General features: G+C 37.1%; 1 protein-coding gene across 1 annotated transcript in view; it reads left to right on the top strand.

Moving 5' to 3' along the window:
* The first annotated feature begins 6,422 nt into the window (after nt 1-6,422).
* LOC115903682 (coagulation factor XI-like) overlaps nt 6,423-18,649 on the top strand; it is a 42,308-nt gene continuing 30,081 nt past the window's right edge. The window contains exons 1-11 of the mRNA XM_030948326.1: nt 6,423-6,591; nt 9,159-9,321; nt 9,980-10,083; nt 11,611-11,770; nt 12,344-12,453; nt 15,422-15,581; nt 16,378-16,487; nt 16,575-16,734; nt 16,864-16,979; nt 17,751-17,925; nt 18,302-18,477. Of these exons, the coding sequence (XP_030804186.1) occupies nt 6,423-6,591; nt 9,159-9,321; nt 9,980-10,083; nt 11,611-11,770; nt 12,344-12,453; nt 15,422-15,581; nt 16,378-16,487; nt 16,575-16,734; nt 16,864-16,979; nt 17,751-17,925; nt 18,302-18,477 (1,603 nt within the window). The remainder of the gene's footprint in view (nt 6,592-9,158; nt 9,322-9,979; nt 10,084-11,610; nt 11,771-12,343; nt 12,454-15,421; nt 15,582-16,377; nt 16,488-16,574; nt 16,735-16,863; nt 16,980-17,750; nt 17,926-18,301; nt 18,478-18,649) is intronic.

The following is an 18,649-nucleotide window of genomic DNA, read 5'->3' as shown; positions in this document are numbered from 1 at the left end:
AAGCATTAACCATAGCAGGAACTAGACCGTATGTAAATTACACACAGGATTTCATAATGACAAAAGCAATGTATTATTAAAAACTTTGAGAATAAACTCCTACTATACCTGAATGAGGACTGAAATTGTACCTGTTGAAATTGCATGCCTGTGTGCAGGTAAATTGCTGATGAATAATTGTTTCTTAGCATCAGTTCCTCTAGGGTGATCAATCAACTAGATTTTACCGTGCTGGTCAAAGCTGAAACAATGATCCGGTGTGCTCTTGCCTTCTAGTGCCCTGAAGGCAACATACAGAGATTTTGCTAATTGATGTTGAGGAGGAATTACAGTGATAGAATGAAGTGCCTGTCAAAGTTTCTGATTGTACCTTCATGACAGGTCAAAGTCTGCTGCAGGCCATACAGCTGGAGAACAGACTGTCCATGATTTCTGCAAGCTCTGAAGAAAAAGCTGGTGCTAAACCAAGCTGATGTCCTCTACCTGGTCTGGCTTTACTGGTGCCCTATACCTGGGGGCTTCTTTTGACTGGTGTGTGTTGCTCCAGCACAATACCTGGCACCATACAAAGAGGGGTGCCCACCAATAACCACACTCGTGCCTTTGGTTGTTCTTGCCTCTTGATGCTGAGGGCTATTGGTTTGTTGTTGCCTTTAGGTTGTTCTTGGGCTGTGGGCAGCCTGCAGAGGGGGACTGGATGAGAAGCTGGAGGTCAGAGCTGATAAAACTAATATGGACTGGTCCAGAAATGATTAATGTGTTACAAAGTAGGAAAGGAGTAATCTCTTCTTACTCATTTTGTTGACATTTACATATTTTTTCTCTTATCTGTTTCTGTTTCCTTTCTACAACGCTTAGTCACTTAATACCTGGGATACCGCTGTACCTTGCAGAATATCATAATAGTGACAAAATAATTTATATTTGTTCCAAATAAATTAGAGGTTTCCTTGAACCTGCCAAACTCTATGTATTCTGATAGGCCTAGTTTTTACCATTTTCTGAGGAACTACTAAAAAGAAAGTGTGTAACAATTAGTTTAAAAAATGAAATCACAGATCTTGACAAATAGTCTACAATCACTATATTTATTTTACCATTAAGACAAAAGAGCCTTTAACAATAGTAATACTTGCATTCTTCAGCCTTCTTTTTCAAAGATAGGTCTCATTGCTGTATAATAACAAAAATTCAGTTTCCAGGGCTGAATCTAAAGATTGTCTTCTCTATAATGAGATACCTTTTGAGACCACCTCCATATGTTAATGCATATAACGCACATGACACAAGTTTTCCAAAGAAACTTGAAATTAAGGAATTATTTCATGGTTTTATGTACTTGGCAGTGTGAATTTTCAAGGTAAATAAGATTAGCATCCAGAATATATTTTCTCAAGAAATTTGGCATGTAGTTGAAACCTGGAGAGGTACCTCATGTCTTAAGCTATGTGCTTAAGTTAAGGACTTTCAAGACAAATGAAAACGAATATTACTTCCTTTCCTTCTGTGGGATGTTTTTTTGTGGAAAATATTTGTAAGATAGACCAAATTATGACCAATATTTTTTCTTGCACTCTGCTTTTTTCTTGTACCATGCTCTTCTCATAAAATGTGTGTGTATCTCCTATAATTTCTTTATACTCTTCAAAATGGACAGGAAAATAATTGAGACAAAAACTGGATAAAACTATAAAAAGAAACTCATTATGAAAAGTGTGTGGGCTCAAATGCTGGCACCAGGATGCCAATGTGAAAAATCCCTATTTAGTGTTGCAAAAAGTGTCTTTGCCAAGATAAGGACTGATGTAATCCTATAATCTTTGTGTTCTGAGCTGTTCTGAAAGGGCAGTGAAAATTGGTTCTGAAGCAATCTGATGCTGCTAAGGAAATAAATATTGAGGAAAACAGTATTGAACATACAGCCAACTTTGTGTCTGCTGGATAGATGTTAAATACCTTGCATTGTCTAGTGTGTTTTTATTAAATTAAATCATGTGGTGGGTAGCTGCTGGTAGTGGTCAGCAGCAATCCTCTGGATGTGGGGGTTTGTTTGTTAGTTTCGTGTGGGGTTTTTTGTTTGATTTGGGGTTTTATTGGGGGGGGTGTTCCTGTAGGATTGTGGCATGCAGCATGGCATGGTAGCAGGTTTCCTCATAAAATAATAGGACAATAAAATATTGTGTAATAAAAGCTGCGTGTGCATGGTAGCTGTTTGTGATCTTCTTCCAGAGCTGTAAGTATCTGCTGTGGTATAAAGGTAGCAGCTGATCTCTAAACCAAAAGATTAGACTGTCTATAAAGATCCCTTTTGTGTGGTGTCAGCAAGGACATGACTTTCTACTGGGATGACAGAAATGGAATGTGTGAGTGTTTCTGGATCATGGTTTACAGCTGTTACAAAGAACACTGACAACAGACAAGGTGTGACCTCCCTCTGTTGGAAGGTTCTGCTTGAGAGCACCTGCAGGTGCCCTGAGGCACTAGAATTTCCCAGCCACCTTTACACAAACTGCTTTTTGGTCTCTGAAAGCTGCATGCTTTGGACATGTGCAAGAGGTGGATTAGTGGTGCATACTAGATATCCACCTGCCTTCCTGAATTTAATCCTCATGCTGTAAAAGACAAAAACCTGATATATAAATGTTAGTATGCTGCCACAAACAAATAATTGTGCCATGTTTGATCTCATGTGTCATCTTCTTTTCCAGCAGCTAAAAGAGTCAGAGAATCCTACTCCAATTTTCTTCCTAAAGGAGTATTTGTGCCACACCCTGACAAAACTCCCAGTATAGAAGCACCGCAGTTTATAGTCAGGTCATATTTAGAAGATTACCTTCATGGTCTGCATGGATTAAAAGATTAAAAACTAAATTATCTCACTTTCTAAACCAAAAAACTGCATCTGAGCTTCTTCTGAAAATGGGAGTCTCTTAGTTATACTCTGCTGAGTATAACTCTATCTTTCATTCAACAAATGGACTTCTCTATTTGATGCCTGGAGTATAACTTGTGGAGATCTTAAGTGTTCATTGAAATTGCAAAATATTTTGATCAAAGAAAGGCAAAGGTTATCAGTTAGCAAAAGACTCAGCATTTGTTGTATGCCCAAGTGACCTCATTCCAGGCTAGTAATTGACATACAACATAAACTTGCCCAAGAATTACTGGTTGGTGGTTTACAGGCCTTGATCAAGATTCTAGGGCCCTTCAGTGTATGTTGAAACATTCTGTCTTCTCTAATATCTAACAATAACCGGCATCAGGTGCTATAGGTCCAAAAAGGAAGGCTTTGGGCAGTAATGTGATTCTCCATTTATTTAAAAAATGGAAAACCTGAAAAAAATCACAGAGGACTTCTGAAATAACAAACCCAGTAACTATTTGTTGTTTAATATTTGCAACTGTCTTCTATTTCTTTAATACGTCCTGAATTTTGTTTGCATTGATTTCTTATTTGACATCTGATTTGCAGTGTTTTCTGGGCTCTATTTCAAGGAAGACTATTGTGGACATGTAATTTCAGCATATGGAACTAGTAAACTGGTTTTAATTTGATACAATACACAATGCTGCACCATTCACAAATCAGTAAATTATTCTATCCATCTTTTTGCAGCCATTTGGGGTGGAATCAAGTCAAACAGCAGGTTCTGCCCTAGTGAGACAGTAGGTTCTTCATTAACATAATGGCATCCTGACTCAGATGAAAAGGCTCTAGATTGTTGATAGTAAGAAGAAAAGATTGAGATTTAGATTTAAAGTTTGTTTTAGTAGCATTTGATATTTTATTTCTCTATCTCCTTTCTCATATACATAATGATAGCCATGAAGTTCTTCAGAATATTTTTTGGTTGGTTGTTTTTTTCCTACTGGAACTTTCAGGTTCATGAAATTATTACGGTATCCTCATTCAAATGGATAGGGTGTGCATAACCCCAAGTCAAATGAAAATTTGGGTTGTTCCTACCATACTGGTGCCTTCCTTCCCTCATTTCCTCTGAGAAACTTCTCTTGCTCCACACCACAACCAGCAGGTATTGTCTCATCACAGAGAGTAGATCCTCTTCCATGTTGAAGCTTTTTTTTGAATAGGACTGCCATAAGAAATGCGGGATTTGGTTCTGCCAGGCAGAATTAGACCTAAATCAGCTAGAATCCAGTAATTTATTTCCTGAGGTGAAACAGTTCAGTAATTCCTGCCACCTTTGCAGGAATGAAATTTGTGCATGGATCACAGTGGAAATCAGCAGAAAGCAGTATCAAGCAAGTGCACTGCCTGGGAGATGTTGTGTTAAAGAACTGGCTTAGGCTGAAGCAGGTTTTGGTTTTTTAACTACCAAGTCAAAATGAAGCAGAGTCAAACAGAAGCAAACTCTTAATTGTATTGTAGATTATTCAAATAAATTTTGAAATCTGATCATCAAAAATGTTTTCATTTATAAAAATGCTTTGATGAGCTCTTTTATTTCTGCTACCTGAATTACTGAACCCTAAATTCAACACCCTGATTTAGCTAATATTTACAATATGGACAGCTAAATTGATACAATGAGGGACTTAAGACCAATAGTAAACTTATGTGTTGAGCCCTTGTGATCTAAGGAGTATTAGATGGTTTTGGCATTCTATGCACTTTAAATTTCTATCTCTTCTCCTAGTTTAAATCATATAATCTCTGGATTTCAGAGAGGCTCAAGAAACGTATACCAGCAGAGAGTTTGTCTCAGTATGTTTAATAATTTGTCCTATAATAAATATGTCCTGTAATAAACAATAACTCACTCATCATCATAGAGTCCATAATACATGTTTTCTCAGTACAGAAGAATAACTTTGTTGGCTTGAGCAACAGCACAGCAGTGCAAATGGGAGCATGTAATGTGGGTAGCAGGCCCCGTGAAAGAAAATGCATTTATTTTCCAAAGTGATCACACTCATTGTGATTCTCTTTGACTAGCATTTCTGCCTTATTTCTGAGCTTCACCATCGAATCCAACTGATGCCCTTACAGATGTAATTAAAATGAGATTTGGTTTTAGAAAGAATGATACCTAAATCTGAGAACTGCTGCTTTAGGGAAATTTTTTTTCTTCCTTTTTTTTTTTTTATTCCTCGGTATTTTGCTTCTGAAACAAACAGCCATCAGCAGAAGATGCCCCTTCCTCAGACAAAAACCTAAAATATAGACAATAGATTATAAAAATGAAATCTTACAAAAGCTTCTCATGAACGTGAGTATGACTACATGTTGCATGAATGACACACATGTTCTCAGCAAAATTTATGGTAAAGCTGCTCTGGTTTTCTGCATTTTTGAATGGTATACCTTATTTTTCCAAAAGTGTATGATTGGAGATTTTTTTGTTTGTTGGTTTGGATTTTTTTGTTTTTGTTTTCTTGTTTTTTGTTTTTGTTTTCTTGTTTTTTGGTTTTTTTTTTTTTGTTTTCTTGTTTTTTGCTCGTGTTTTTATTAGAACAGTAACAAACTGGAATAACTGCCCAGTATCTGAATAGGAAAGCCCGGATAAGAAGTGAAAATTGAAGAAACTAATTTCTTGGACAAAAGTTCTAACCCTTTTGTGCCACCAATTGAAATGTTCACACACACACACAGAGGCAAAACAATTATTTTAATTGAATACTAATATATGTTAAGCAACACAAAAAATGGTAAATTCAGCTTAATTTGTTTGTAAATATTCAAGTACAGGTAGATTTTGTGATTGCATCCAGGGACCATGAAAATTCTGTAATTTGATATACAGGTGAAAATTTTTCAAGGAGTTTAAAATATTATCATCACTTTATAGACGAGAAAAGAGAGACTATGTTGCATATGTGTGGTTATACAGGATCAATTCCAGTGCAGTGTGGATGATAGATGTTCTGAAAATGTGTCCCAAGGTCAGCAGCAGTATTGACAAAAACAGTACCCATTCAAAGTAAACATTAAAGATGAGATAGCATTGCATCTAGTAATATTTAACATAAAGTGTTGACTTTTCTTTTTTTTAGTAGAGTGCAAACCTGATCCATGCATCCAGACTTATTATGTGTTCAGGTATGTAATCATTATTGCAATAATGCACTGGTATTCAGTGAAAGGTTTTCATAGCAACAGGACAGTGCAAGTTGGAGTCTTCATGGTTTGTATTTTGCGGTTAACTTATTTCACAGGTTAAGTTGTTGCATGTGAAATAAAGCTTAGAATTCTTATAGCATATGAAGCAGTGAGTGTGAGTCATTAGTTTGCTACCTTGATAACTGTATTTACCAAACTATCTGGAGAGTCAGTATTAGTAATGTCATTTCAGTGGAATATTGTTCCCAGTCTAAGCAGGAATGAATATTCTGCTGTTAAAAGGTATGCCAAAATAGCATGTCACAACTGCAATTGTAATTTTCAATGTAATTTTGAATTAATGGTGAAACAGTACAAGTGTAAATCAGTGTTAGGTTTAGCAGTGCTTTATAAAACTAATTACAAACCCTTGATTGAACATATCCTAAAGAATGATTTTGTGGTTTTTAGGATGAATTGGATTTATCGGACTTTTTGTTTCATTTTCTTACTTGCTTCTGTTTACAGTGGTAAGTTAATGTATAATTCCTGAGAGTTACAAACAGTGTAGATAAACTCTCGTAGGTGGGGAAAAGATTAGTAACTGCAGTCTGCTCTTGAGAGAGCTGTTTCTTCTGCTGGATTGAGTTTAGTTAAGTTTGTGTAACTGGCATAACCCTATTGTCTGACATGGAACTTTCTAGTGGGCCTTTACTGGCACTGTCCTGCCACCCCCTGTGCTGTCACCTCCCCCAGCACACGTGGGACCATGGCATGTAACTGTGAAATTGGTGTGATGGTCCCTGTTCTGTGCCCAGTGGCAAGGTCAGTAGCCTAAGCAGCAGCTGGGGAAGGAGGCCCTTTGGGGGTGCAGGAGGCAGAGTAATGTGTGTCTTTCATGATGGGTTAATGATTTACTTTGTTCCAGTAGCAAAAGTTAAACTACAAAAAACTGCACTGTGCTTCTCTGAAATTCCCTTTCCTGATAAATTATAACTAAGGACTAGCACAGGTATAAGTTCAGTAATGTATTAGCTGTTTTCTCAGAGAACAACTAGGTAGCAACTTTTTAGCAAAATCAAATAGATAAATGTAATATTATTTAAGAAAATGTTTCACTTGGCTTTAAGTTTCAGAAAAAGTATCTTGGAAAATTTCTGAGGTTTAGAAAACATTTTAATTAAATTAAAGTGTTCAGAACTGGCACGGTTCTACATGGTGCATAGTTTTACAGCATAAATAATTTTTTTGTGTTAATTTGTGCTAGAAGAAGATAAATAGGATCCAAAATATCTGATACAGTAAATAATTGCAATATTCTTTTCTTTTAGCTTTAGAATTCACTTGGTGTATTCTAAGAATTGAAAATGTTTTTAATGATGAGCTGGATAAAGAAATGCTACTAAGAATAATAAATAGCATTTTTTAAAGAAAGAGCTTGAAAGTGTATACATACCAGAGAATTTGGATGTTTATAAAGTCCAATTTTTTACTAATAAGGACTTAACCTTTGAAAGATATTAATACATCTAGCAAATATGTATAATAATGCTTATTTATTCCTTGTTAAAAAAATTATATATTATACCTGTGTGCAGGAAATACTGAATTGCATGGTGTATAATCATAATAACAAATAAAATCCACTTGCAGTCTTTTAAAACTGTCAAATCCAATATGATATTACTTTTTGTTTTCATTTTTAATATCACTTGATACAGTATGATCACTCTAAAGTAACAGATTAAGCCACTAGGTAAAATGTTTTCAGTTGGGTTTCCACCCAGTCTGTAAAAGTACATTCTTTTCTCTTTATCTTTTAAAGATAAAGAGAAAAGACTTGGTAAATGCAGGAATAAAACTTGCCATTTTATTGGTTTGCTACTCCTTCTGGAGGGCAAATTCAAAAACAGTGTGGTCTCCTGTGCAAAGACAGATCTCTTATGTGTTTTAATGCAGAGATCTTAGAGCCCTTGGACTCTCCCTGCTTCTCCACTACAGTGATATTCAAGACCCTCAAGAGTCTTGAGACTGATAGGACCAGAGGGACTGGCCTGATGATGTGTTAGGTGAGGTTTAGGTTGGATATTAGAAAAATGTTCTTTGCCCAGAGAGTGGCTGGCCACTGGAACAGGCTCCCCAGGGAAGTGGGCACAGCCCCAAACCTGACAGAATTCGAGAAGTGTTTGGAAAACATTCTTAGGCAAGTGGTGTAACTCTTGGGGATGGTCCTGTGCAGGGCCAGGGGAGGGTCTCAATGATCCTTGTAGATCCCTTCCAACTCATTATACTCTGTGATTCTGCGATCTTACAAGTGCCTTCATTTTGAAAGATGTGAGGAGGTTGCTGCTTAGGTACCTCTGCTGCAGAGCTCTGCAGCATGAGTTGTTGCCATTACAGAGTTATGTTGTTCATAGTTAAGAAATCCTGCAGATGCAAGGTAGTAGTACAGCTCAATTTTATTCTAAACTATTCCTGAGAAATTATTCCTGTAACAGTATTTTCTTCATTGTGAAGACGGTTTGGGGGGTCCTGGGTGGAGTGTGAGAGAGCTGAAGGTCTATGAAATCCTGGGAGCCATTGAGGCTGTGTGCAGTGGTACCACCTGTGACTCTGAATTCAGAGGATCCCTAAAAAATATGATTGTCTTTACATAAAACTTTCTAACTCCTTTTGTTATCTGCACTTCCTCTTCCTGGTTTTCCTCATAATGATGTTCTGTGTTGGCCTCTCTCAGGAGAGGCTTCTGCTGTTCCTGAGATTTGCCATGGGAAGGTACTTTCCCCCTCTGACATGCAGATCTGCCTTGTGGCCCATCCAGCTTCTTGGGTTTCTACCTGGGCTCAAGCTGCCCTGCTCCAGCATTGAATATGAGGCAGGGAACAGAGGGAGACACCCTAAACAGTACTATTTCTGCTGGAGAGAAAAGATGAGACTCAGAGGAACTGTGCTACTCACCCCCCCTTTTCCACTTTTCCTGACAAAAGCCTGGTTTAAAATCAAGGTTAATGATGAAGACGAGAAGTGGCTTCACCCTCTCCTGGTGAATTGAGTGTTCCTGTCTCTAATAATTGACAATTTTGTTATTCCGTGTCAGAATGTGTGACTCGGATCTATGAAAATACATTCTTCCAAGGAGGAGACCTCACTACAGTTTTTACACCAAGTGCCAATTACTGCCAAATAGTGTGCACTTACCATCCTACCTGTCTGCTCTTCACCTACTTGCCAGCCACATGGACTAAAGATCCTGCAAAAAGGTAGAACTTTCATGTACTTGCTGGTCTCCTGTGATAATTTAAAAACCTAGTAACATTTTGACAGAACACAGGCATGCAGGGAAAGGTGCAGGGTTGCCATGGGAAAAAAATGTCAAATATCTCTAAAACTGGTGATCTAAGAGTAATTGCTTGAATTCAAAAGGTTAAACTTGACAATGCCCAATTTTTCGCACTCACACAGTGGCCTTTGAAGGAAAGAGAACTGACTCTGCACTCCCTCCTCTAGGCCATGTATTTATTGTTGAGGGACAATGTGAATAATTTCACATCTTCAATGATCCCCTGTATTGTCCCCCATCCTTTCTATTTAGTATATTTTTCTCACAATTAAGAATTTCAGTAGCCTGAGAGAATGAGGTTGTTTTCTCTCTATGCCCAGTGCATTTCTGTCCTCCCAGCCCTGGGCTCATCTTCTCATTTTGTTGAGACCTCTTGGAGCTCCCACAAACACAAAATATTCTCATCTGCCACAACTGCCAACAAAGTGTGTGAGGCTTGATCCTATTTTTCTTCTAATTACACTTGTCAAAATTTTCATGTTGAGGGATATTGGACAGGGTGCATTTCACCTGAGAAACAGTTATGAATGTCTGTGTTGTACTGCCAAAGCTGTGAATTGCTGCATTTTAAAACACAGGTTCTCCTGCTATTTAAAAGACAGCGATACAGAAATGCTGCCGAAAGTGGATATGGAAGGAGCTATCTCTGGACATTCCTTAAAACAGTGTAACCAAATTAGTGGTAAGATATGTTTATTCACATGCATATATTTTATGCTTTGCATTGCATAGGAGCTGTTAAAAAAATTAGCATTTTGGGAAGAGGAATAGAATCAGGGAGGCAGCCAAGCAGTGATTTGTGTGTTCTTTGCCAGACCACTTTCAAACATAGGTGACAAAATCTCCATTGGTTTTACTCTTCGGGCCCACCTATCCACCACCCAGGGTCCCCAGATGAGGTAACGGGGAAATCATGTTCCTGCAATTACAGTTTCTTTTGCTAAAGGCAGGCAGATGGCAGCTTTAACTACTGACTCCAGTTCTAAAGATTAATTTACTACTACAGTTCCAGTCCAGAGAGTGGCTCATATGGCATGTGTGATCCTGTTTCCTAACTCTGAGGTGCAGATGTTCAGCAAAGCAAAAGTGCGCTGTCACAAAGTGATGCTAATACTTTTGTGGTTCTGTGTAATAATTTTTTTAGCAGCTGCATCTTTTAGGGTATACATGAAGACCTAATGTCAGTATGCCATGCCTGCAAGTTATCATCAGGCATATTAAAAGCCTATTAAATGTGTTATTTTCTGAATGTTTTAAATTTGCACTGTCATAGTGATGTCATTAAAAGGAGATCAACTTTAAGCATAGTGTGGTACTTTAGAAAAATGGAATAAGGAAGAATATATTTATTCACTTCCTGACTCGAGGACAAATAGTGTCTTACGGATGTCAGGCTACCTCTTTAGTTGTATTGGTATAGCAGCTCAAGATGGCAGGACTTAGTGGGTTTTTATGCAAGTTGTCCACTGTAGCTATTATCAATAAGTTGTACTTTCTTTTGCTTGCCACTTGCCCTTCAGAGCAGTCAGGCCCCTTAAAAGCTCTTTCCTGCCAGTAACCCTTCATGTTTGGAATTCTGAGTATTTTGGAATAGAAAGAGATTTCAGTGGGATATTATTCTTTATGCTATTTAGACTAATTAATATCACTGAATTACTCTAGAATCAGACTAAATGAAACTCTATGCATACACGTTTAAAAATGCCTCCAATCATTGGCTGACTCTTCTTCTGTGAAATGACCTTCATTTAAACCCCACAGTTGTGGTCCTCTCTCTCTGAAGGGTAATATTCTGACTCAAGTGGGAAATGTCTCTTGCTTATGAGGACAGAATATGCCATTTAACCTGCTCTATGAATTTGGAACTGGGAAAATATATTTTAATATTGATTCTGAGTTCTTGCTTTGGTGAGTGTCATCCTGTTCTCAGTCAGCCACAGTGGTTAGAGCCCCTCTCTCATGTAGGCAAAGGCACTGTCAAAGTCTGCCAGTTTACCCCCTTGCCACGAGGTACTACACTAAACCTACATTTCTGATTTGGTGCTGAATCTATGTATAAAGTATGATGTAACTGAAATGAGCGTGGGATGTGGCATCTGGATTATGAAGGATGTGTCAGAAAATCTGCTATCTTTTGGGCAATTTGGGGCAAGGGATGGGGAAAAGAATAGAAGTACATTTTCAGAACTTGGTCTCTCTTTCTTCACAGCTTGCAGCCCAGATGTCCATGTAGGACTGGATATGGAAGGGAATATTTTTGATATTACTATGGCTGACAGCTATCAAGAGTGTCAAAAACGATGTACCAATGACAACCGTTGTCATTTTTTTACATATGCCTCTGAAAATTTTCACAATGCAAGCTTTTGGTAAATACAGGTTGGATTCATCCCCCTGGACAGCCCTGTGCCTAAATAGATTAAATCTCAGAGCACTCTAAGGTGCAAGAATTTACTCAAGAATATTTAATTTATTCCTCCTTGAAATGTTTGTTCACACTTACAGGTGGGAAAATATCAATTGTAAATTGGCTTTCATTTGTCTGTTGGTCAGAAAAACAAACTTGATTATTACAGCCTTGAAAAAATCCTAAAATTCTCTGGAGATACTGAAATGCAAATTATATTGATAGCTGTGCTGCATTTTTGCTCTGTTCAATCTTACTCTGCTTATTGTTCTGAAAACAGCATCATCAGAGTATACAGAGAAATTATTTCATTTTAATAAGACCTATTTTTGAGCTCTTAATCTGCTCAATTGTGGAAGTTAAACATTGTTCAGCTAGCTCTGTTCAACATTTGAACTCTGTTCTGGAGGCTGGAGATTGTCCTGGCCCATGGCCAGACCATGCACAATGGTAGGAATTGTGGGTTCAGGAGGATGGTTTGGTCCGAGGAAGAAGACCTGTTTTTTTACCACTTTCTTTACTCTTTTTCATTCAGTAAAAAATGCTTCTTGAAACACACCAGTGTCGGAACTCCAACCAACATAAAGACGCTTGATGAGGTTGTCTCTGGATTCTCTCTAAAGCCATGTCAGCTTTCTGAATTAGGTAACTATTTAAAATCTCTGATTCTGATTGGTTTTAAGGGTCATGTATCCTGAAATGCAATCTATCACTCACATGTAGAAATGTTTCATTATGTAGAATAATTCTAAAATAATCTTATTCTTAAAATATAGTTAGTACACTCAGGGACAAAGGAGGTTCGTATCTTTTAAATTTTTTCATGTTATCATTTGTCTTACAGAAACAGTTCCCTTTAGAGATCTAAAGAATTCCTTCATAATATTAACTTGATGAAAAAGTATGTTATCTTTGTATCATAGATACAAAAATTAAAGATAAAAGCCCATCAGATTCAAAGATCAGGGGAAATATGGAGCTTTCTACATTCTGTTTGTATACTGTGTATGCACTTGAAAATTTTTATTGAAGATCTGCAGTGTTTTAATACAGCTGGCTAATAGGAAAGGATGTACTATGCATTTTGTGGTTGATTTGTGATGAAAGGAAAAAGTCTGTGCTTGTTCCTGCGATCATTACTCATACAAAATTCTCAAGTGTCTAAAATCAAACAGTGTATATCAAACCTTCTTATTCTCAGCTGAAACATCTTTCACTTTTTCTTTTTTCTTCTTTTTCTGTTTAATTCTATCACCACTTTGTCTTACTGTGTAATATTTTCCCTTAATGATGATGATGTTATTCTGCTTTCATATAGCCTTATTTTATCTCACAGATAATCTAATTTTCCTGTATAAATCACATTTCATAGAGATGTGTATCAATATATTGCTTTCTAAAATCAGTGCTTGGGTTTACTGCTGGGCAGTACTGGCACAGCATCAGCACTCTCTCCCCAACATTCCTCCCATCAATAGTCTGGGGGTGGGCAAGATCCTGGGAGTAAATACACCTAGGTCAGCTGACCCAAATTAGCCACAGGGGCATTCCATGTCATATGATGTCAGCTCAGCTATAAAATCTAAGGAAATGACGAAGAAGGGTAGGCATTTATTATTTGCAGTGTTTGCCTTCTGGAGCAACAACTATGTGTGCTGAAGCCCTGCTTCCCAGGAAGTGGATGGATATCACTTGCTGATGGGAAGTAGAAAATAAAAGAATCTGGTTTGTCCTCTTTGCTTGTGTGTGTGCAAACTTTTGCTTTTGCTTTAGTAAACTGCCTTATTTCTACCTATATGTCATTTTCCATCTCATTTTCATTCACCTCTCCAGCTAGGAAAGGGGAATGATAGAGTAAGTTGCTGGGCACCTGGCATCCAGACAAGGTCACCACACCAAAGTCCTTTTTGGTGCCCAGCATGGACTTTTCCTACAAAACAGTCTTTACCTGAAACCTCTAGTTATCTGGCTTTTACCCTTGTGATTCTCTCCCTGTTTTTTTCTGGTGTGGGAGTGAGTGAGTGACTGCATGGGGCTTGGTTGTTGGCTGGGATAAAACCATGACATCATGTGAAAATCAATCTTGTTCCTCCCTTTCTTTCCCTACTTTCTGTGTCTTATGAAAGAGGCAAGAGCAGGCAAGAGAGAGAAGAAATAAATTGTGTGATCATAGAAGCCTAGACAGCACTACTGCATCAAGAAGTCATCTAAGGAGGTCACCTGTCCTAATCTCAGACAAATCATCTATACCTGTCCAGACAGAGATTTGTGTAGTCTTAAAACCTCAGTAATGTCTTTTGCCTTGTTGTTTTGTCAGCATCTGAAAGGGGTTTATTTCAATATTTGTTTGAGGTTTTCTTCTGAATTTATTTAGTTTATTCCTTTCTAGGTGGCCTTTCATTTTCTGCCTTTGCCTCTCTGACTTTATTCTTATGCACACACACCACTATGCATGCATAGCAATTTGTCTGTTTTCTGCCCTTTGCAAAGTATCTTCCTGGGCATCACTGGATATTGAGCAAATGATCACTGAACATGGTGCTTGAGATCATGGATTAGCTTTCCTTAAGTTTCAGATCCACATTTTTACTTTAAAAATAATTTCCTTTGAAACTATCTGTTCTTCTGAAGGCTATTTCCCCTTAACATAGGATCTTTACTACTAAATGTGACAGTTAAATGACTCTAATTTTCTACATTTCTGATTATATTTTTTACTGTTCTTATTGTGTAATTACTTCCCAATATTGTTGTCCTTTCTTGCCTATGCTTTTTAAAAACCTCATCAAATTAACAGGATTCAGAGTAAATTCTGCCTCTTAGTTTCTCTTTCTGAAGTAAGATGTTCCCAATATGTTTCTATAACATACTGGGCAGTATTGACTTGGTTGCTGCACTTTCTCAACAGTTCAAGTTCTCTGCTGCCACCAAATTCTTTCTTTTGGATCATTTCACTATTTTTACTATCTCTGCAGCTTGATAGGTTGAAGAAACATCCTCTGTGCTGATGCTTCCTGTTTTTCTTTTTAAATTCTTGCACTAGAGTTCTAACTGGGACTTCAAGTAGGACACTCATTAATCTCTTTTTAAACATGCTAGTATTTCCTGTAACCTCTATGTCCATTGTCTGGTTGTGTGAACTATCCTGCCAAGCCTCTGTTGTGTTTTGATATTTTGGCTATGTCAGAGGGCAGCAATCCTTCTTACTCTGCCTACTTTTCAAGTAGTAAAAGAAGAAGTGTTAAGATCATCACCTTATTTTTTTTCTAGTCTTCCCATGAACATGATATGCCCATTGAAAATTAATTTAAATTTTCCCTATTAGATTAGCAAATCTCTACTGTAATACATAATCAGCAAATCTCTACTGTAATACATATTTTCTCTTTTCCTCTATATGAACCTTATCCCTGTAGTGCCCTCCATAACTTTACGTATTCAAAAATATTCCTGAGAAATAGCTTTTAGTTAAAATGTTGTCTTACCTTTCCAGCTTATCAATCACAGAAGGAAAATGGAAATAAAGGTAGAAATGAATAATTTGTAAATCTCAATATTCTGATGACATACTAAAGTTTTTTGAATTTTGATATTTTGTTCTTGTTTTATACAGATTGTCAAATGGACATTTTTGAAGATCAAGTGTTTTCAGGAATTAATGTTACAAGTTTTTTCACTCCTGATATTTCTGTCTGCCAAACTATGTGTACATATTTTCCAAAGTGCTTGTTCTTTACATTTTTTACCAAGAAATGGCAAATAGAATCTCAAAGGTGAATATGACAGTTAAATGATATTATCTATGTAGATTATTTAAAATTTACATTTTAAAAATACAGAGTCTTTTTTAAAACACTAATTTCTTATACATATGTAAATTTATGCTGAAAGGCTATTTTCAGTAAAGTACAGCTTCTTATGTGTTTTGTTCATAAATTTGTAATTTCTTGTGGGCATTTCAACTGTTTTCCAACTTGATAAGGACTTTTGTATTGTGGTTGTGTATTTGGTCTTAATCTGAAAAGAATTATACATGTCAAAAGTACAGTGAGCCTCCAGATTGTTTTAAAGACTTAAAGCTGAATTTTATGGCATTATCAAAAGAGCCATCTGGTTTCCTGGCAGGGCGAACTTATTTACTTGAAAAGATTTTTCAATTAAGTTAATGGCTTTAAAAATATTTCTATTTGTGGTTCTTCTTTCACACTTAGTAGTGAGAATAGTTAAAAATCAACATTGCACACAAATCAGAAGAATAAAGTCTCAAAGGAATTTCAGGGAGAAGCAAAGCTGAGATTGCATGCATCTTCTTAAGTCATCTATATAGGTATAAATACTGTACCACTTTTAGTAGTATACTTGTATGACATTTCACAGCACAATTGATTGCTTCAATTTAGTGCGAACCAGTAAACACAGGGAGTGCATTTTCATATTAAATACTTCTACAGATTGAGATTTGGGAGAAAAGAGTGTATTTAGGAAAGAACCTTCTTTTACCAGTACCTAAACAATTATTTTTGGAATGTGAAAACAGGTTTAGTTACTGTGAAAAATATTTAATTTTAGAAATCTTTGCCTCCTGAAGACATCAACAAGTGGAATTCCAGAGGGGCTGATATCACAAGAAAATGCTGTATCAGGCTTTGGCCTCCTAAATTGCAGAAGATCTTTTCCTGGTAAAATACAAATTACAATAAAACCACTAATTTTGAATTAATCTAAGTAATAACTTTCTGATGCTTTGAATGCAATCATTCTTACAGCCTGCAATTCTCGCACTTACATGCAGATGGATTTTTTGGGAGATGAACTTACTGTCACTTATACTAAAGGACACCGAGCCTGTCAGCAGGTTTGCACAGACATGATCCGCTGCCAATTTTTTTCCTATTCTCTCCTCCAAGATTCATGCAGTGAAGAAGGGTGAGATATACTTTTTAAAATGTTCAAAGATTGCTGAAATAATCATTTCAGGCATGGGTGAGCAAGTTAATGTATGTGCTGTTCAGTGAAAAAAATACAAACAAAATGTTTGCATTAATTCATTGGCAGAAAGTGTGAGTGTCACCTAAGAATGTCCTCAAATGGATCTCCAGTGAAAATAGTACATGGACCAGGAAGAATCTCTGGATACTCACTAAGATTATGCAAAGAAAAAGCCAGTACTGGTAAGTAAAACTTTTTTTATGAAAAATAGACAGTGCTTCCCTGATTTCAGTGTAGGAGGCCAAACCATAATTTTTTAAAGTGGCTTCACTGTCCCAGTGGGTGATCTTGTAAAGTTAGTGTTCTGGAAAAGTGAAGTCAGTCAGGTCTTCAGATAGTTGTCACCACATTTCTCTTGACAGAGAAAAGCAAGGCACAATTCTTCCCAAGAATATTTCTGTGTTTCACATTCTCTGAACCTAAGAGAAAGGAAAAACAATTCTTATCATTTGCTGTGCCTGTGTTTGTGCAAAAGTAGAATGCAATATGGAGATTGTTTACCCAGAGTGATGGTGTTTTGTTTCCTTGGCCTATCAGGGCCAAGAGTGTGCATGTGTCAGGACTGTCCGATGACAGTTACAAGATTCTGTGCAGTTGGGTGCAGAGTGGAGTGCTTGGCAGATTCAGTTTAGATTTAATGTAATAGAATATAGGATAATATAGTATAATAAAGTAATTAATTAGCCTTCTGATATCAGTGTAGTCCTCCTCATCATTCTCTCCCCTTGTTGAGATTGCCTGCAAATTCAATAGATAGCAAAGACTGGAACAGCACTGTGAATTTGATTTTAATGGACTTTATGACCATAACCCATGAAAAATGTATCATTTATCACCTTCTTCACAATAGTTGGTGCCTATTCAGTGATCAGCAGTAGTCTCATCTTCATTTTTCATTGGTGAATGCAAATTGTCTTTAAGCTCAGCTTTAAATTACTTCTGTAATTTAATAGTGTGTATGCAGCATTCTGCAAGAACAATTAGGATTGTTGGTGGGACAGACTCCTCCCCTGGTGAGTGGCCGTGGCAGGTCAGCTTGCACGCCAAGCTGTCCCGCCAGAGACACCTGTGCGGGGGCTCCATCATCAGCAACCAGTGGATCCTCACGGCTGCTCACTGCGTCGCCAGGTGAGCCCTAAATGCAAATGGACAAATAAGCCTCAAAGGTTAGCCCAGCCTGCAAGGGAAATTGAGGCCTACCTTTCAAGATAATAACAATGAGAACTAGAAATAGATGAACTGCTGCAATGTAGCCAAAAGGTGAAATTTTCAGGTAGACATTGTTTTCTTAATGTAACTGGAAGTCCATACTTTCTCCCTTTTTAGCACAGTATTGTACTGCTGATGCTAAATTATTTTAATGAATCTAGAAGGTGAAATTCTAAAGCAGACAACAAATACTTACAGAACCCTAGACATTCTCAGGAGATATGAGTTTTTTTCTTACTGTAATACTGCATTATGCTATTTAGTCACAGACTGACTGTTATTCTTTTCCCCTCAGTCTAGAGAATCCCAATATTTGGCGCATCTATGCTGGCATTTTGAGACAATCAGAAATAAATGAGGATACACCCTTCTTCAAAGTGGAAGAGATTATTGTTCACTCTCAGTATAAATATGCACATTTTGGATACGACATTGCTTTAATGAAACTTGCTGAGCCTATGAATTTTACTGGTATGTAGCATATTGCAGAGGAATTGTGAAAACATGCAGGATGACACAGGGCTGGCATTGCTTATGGCAGTGCATGACGCCTGGGCTGGCTTCCTTTAATATGCAGTTACTGGGGTTTGAGGAGAATCTATTCTGTTGGCTTCAAAAAGAACATGGGTGGCTCTAATTTACG

Source organism: Camarhynchus parvulus, chromosome 4, assembly GCF_901933205.1.
Source record: "Camarhynchus parvulus chromosome 4, STF_HiC, whole genome shotgun sequence".
NCBI lineage: Eukaryota > Metazoa > Chordata > Aves > Passeriformes > Thraupidae > Camarhynchus > Camarhynchus parvulus.
Note: the sequence above shows the minus strand (reverse complement) of the source record. Positions and strands in the feature narration are given on the sequence as shown.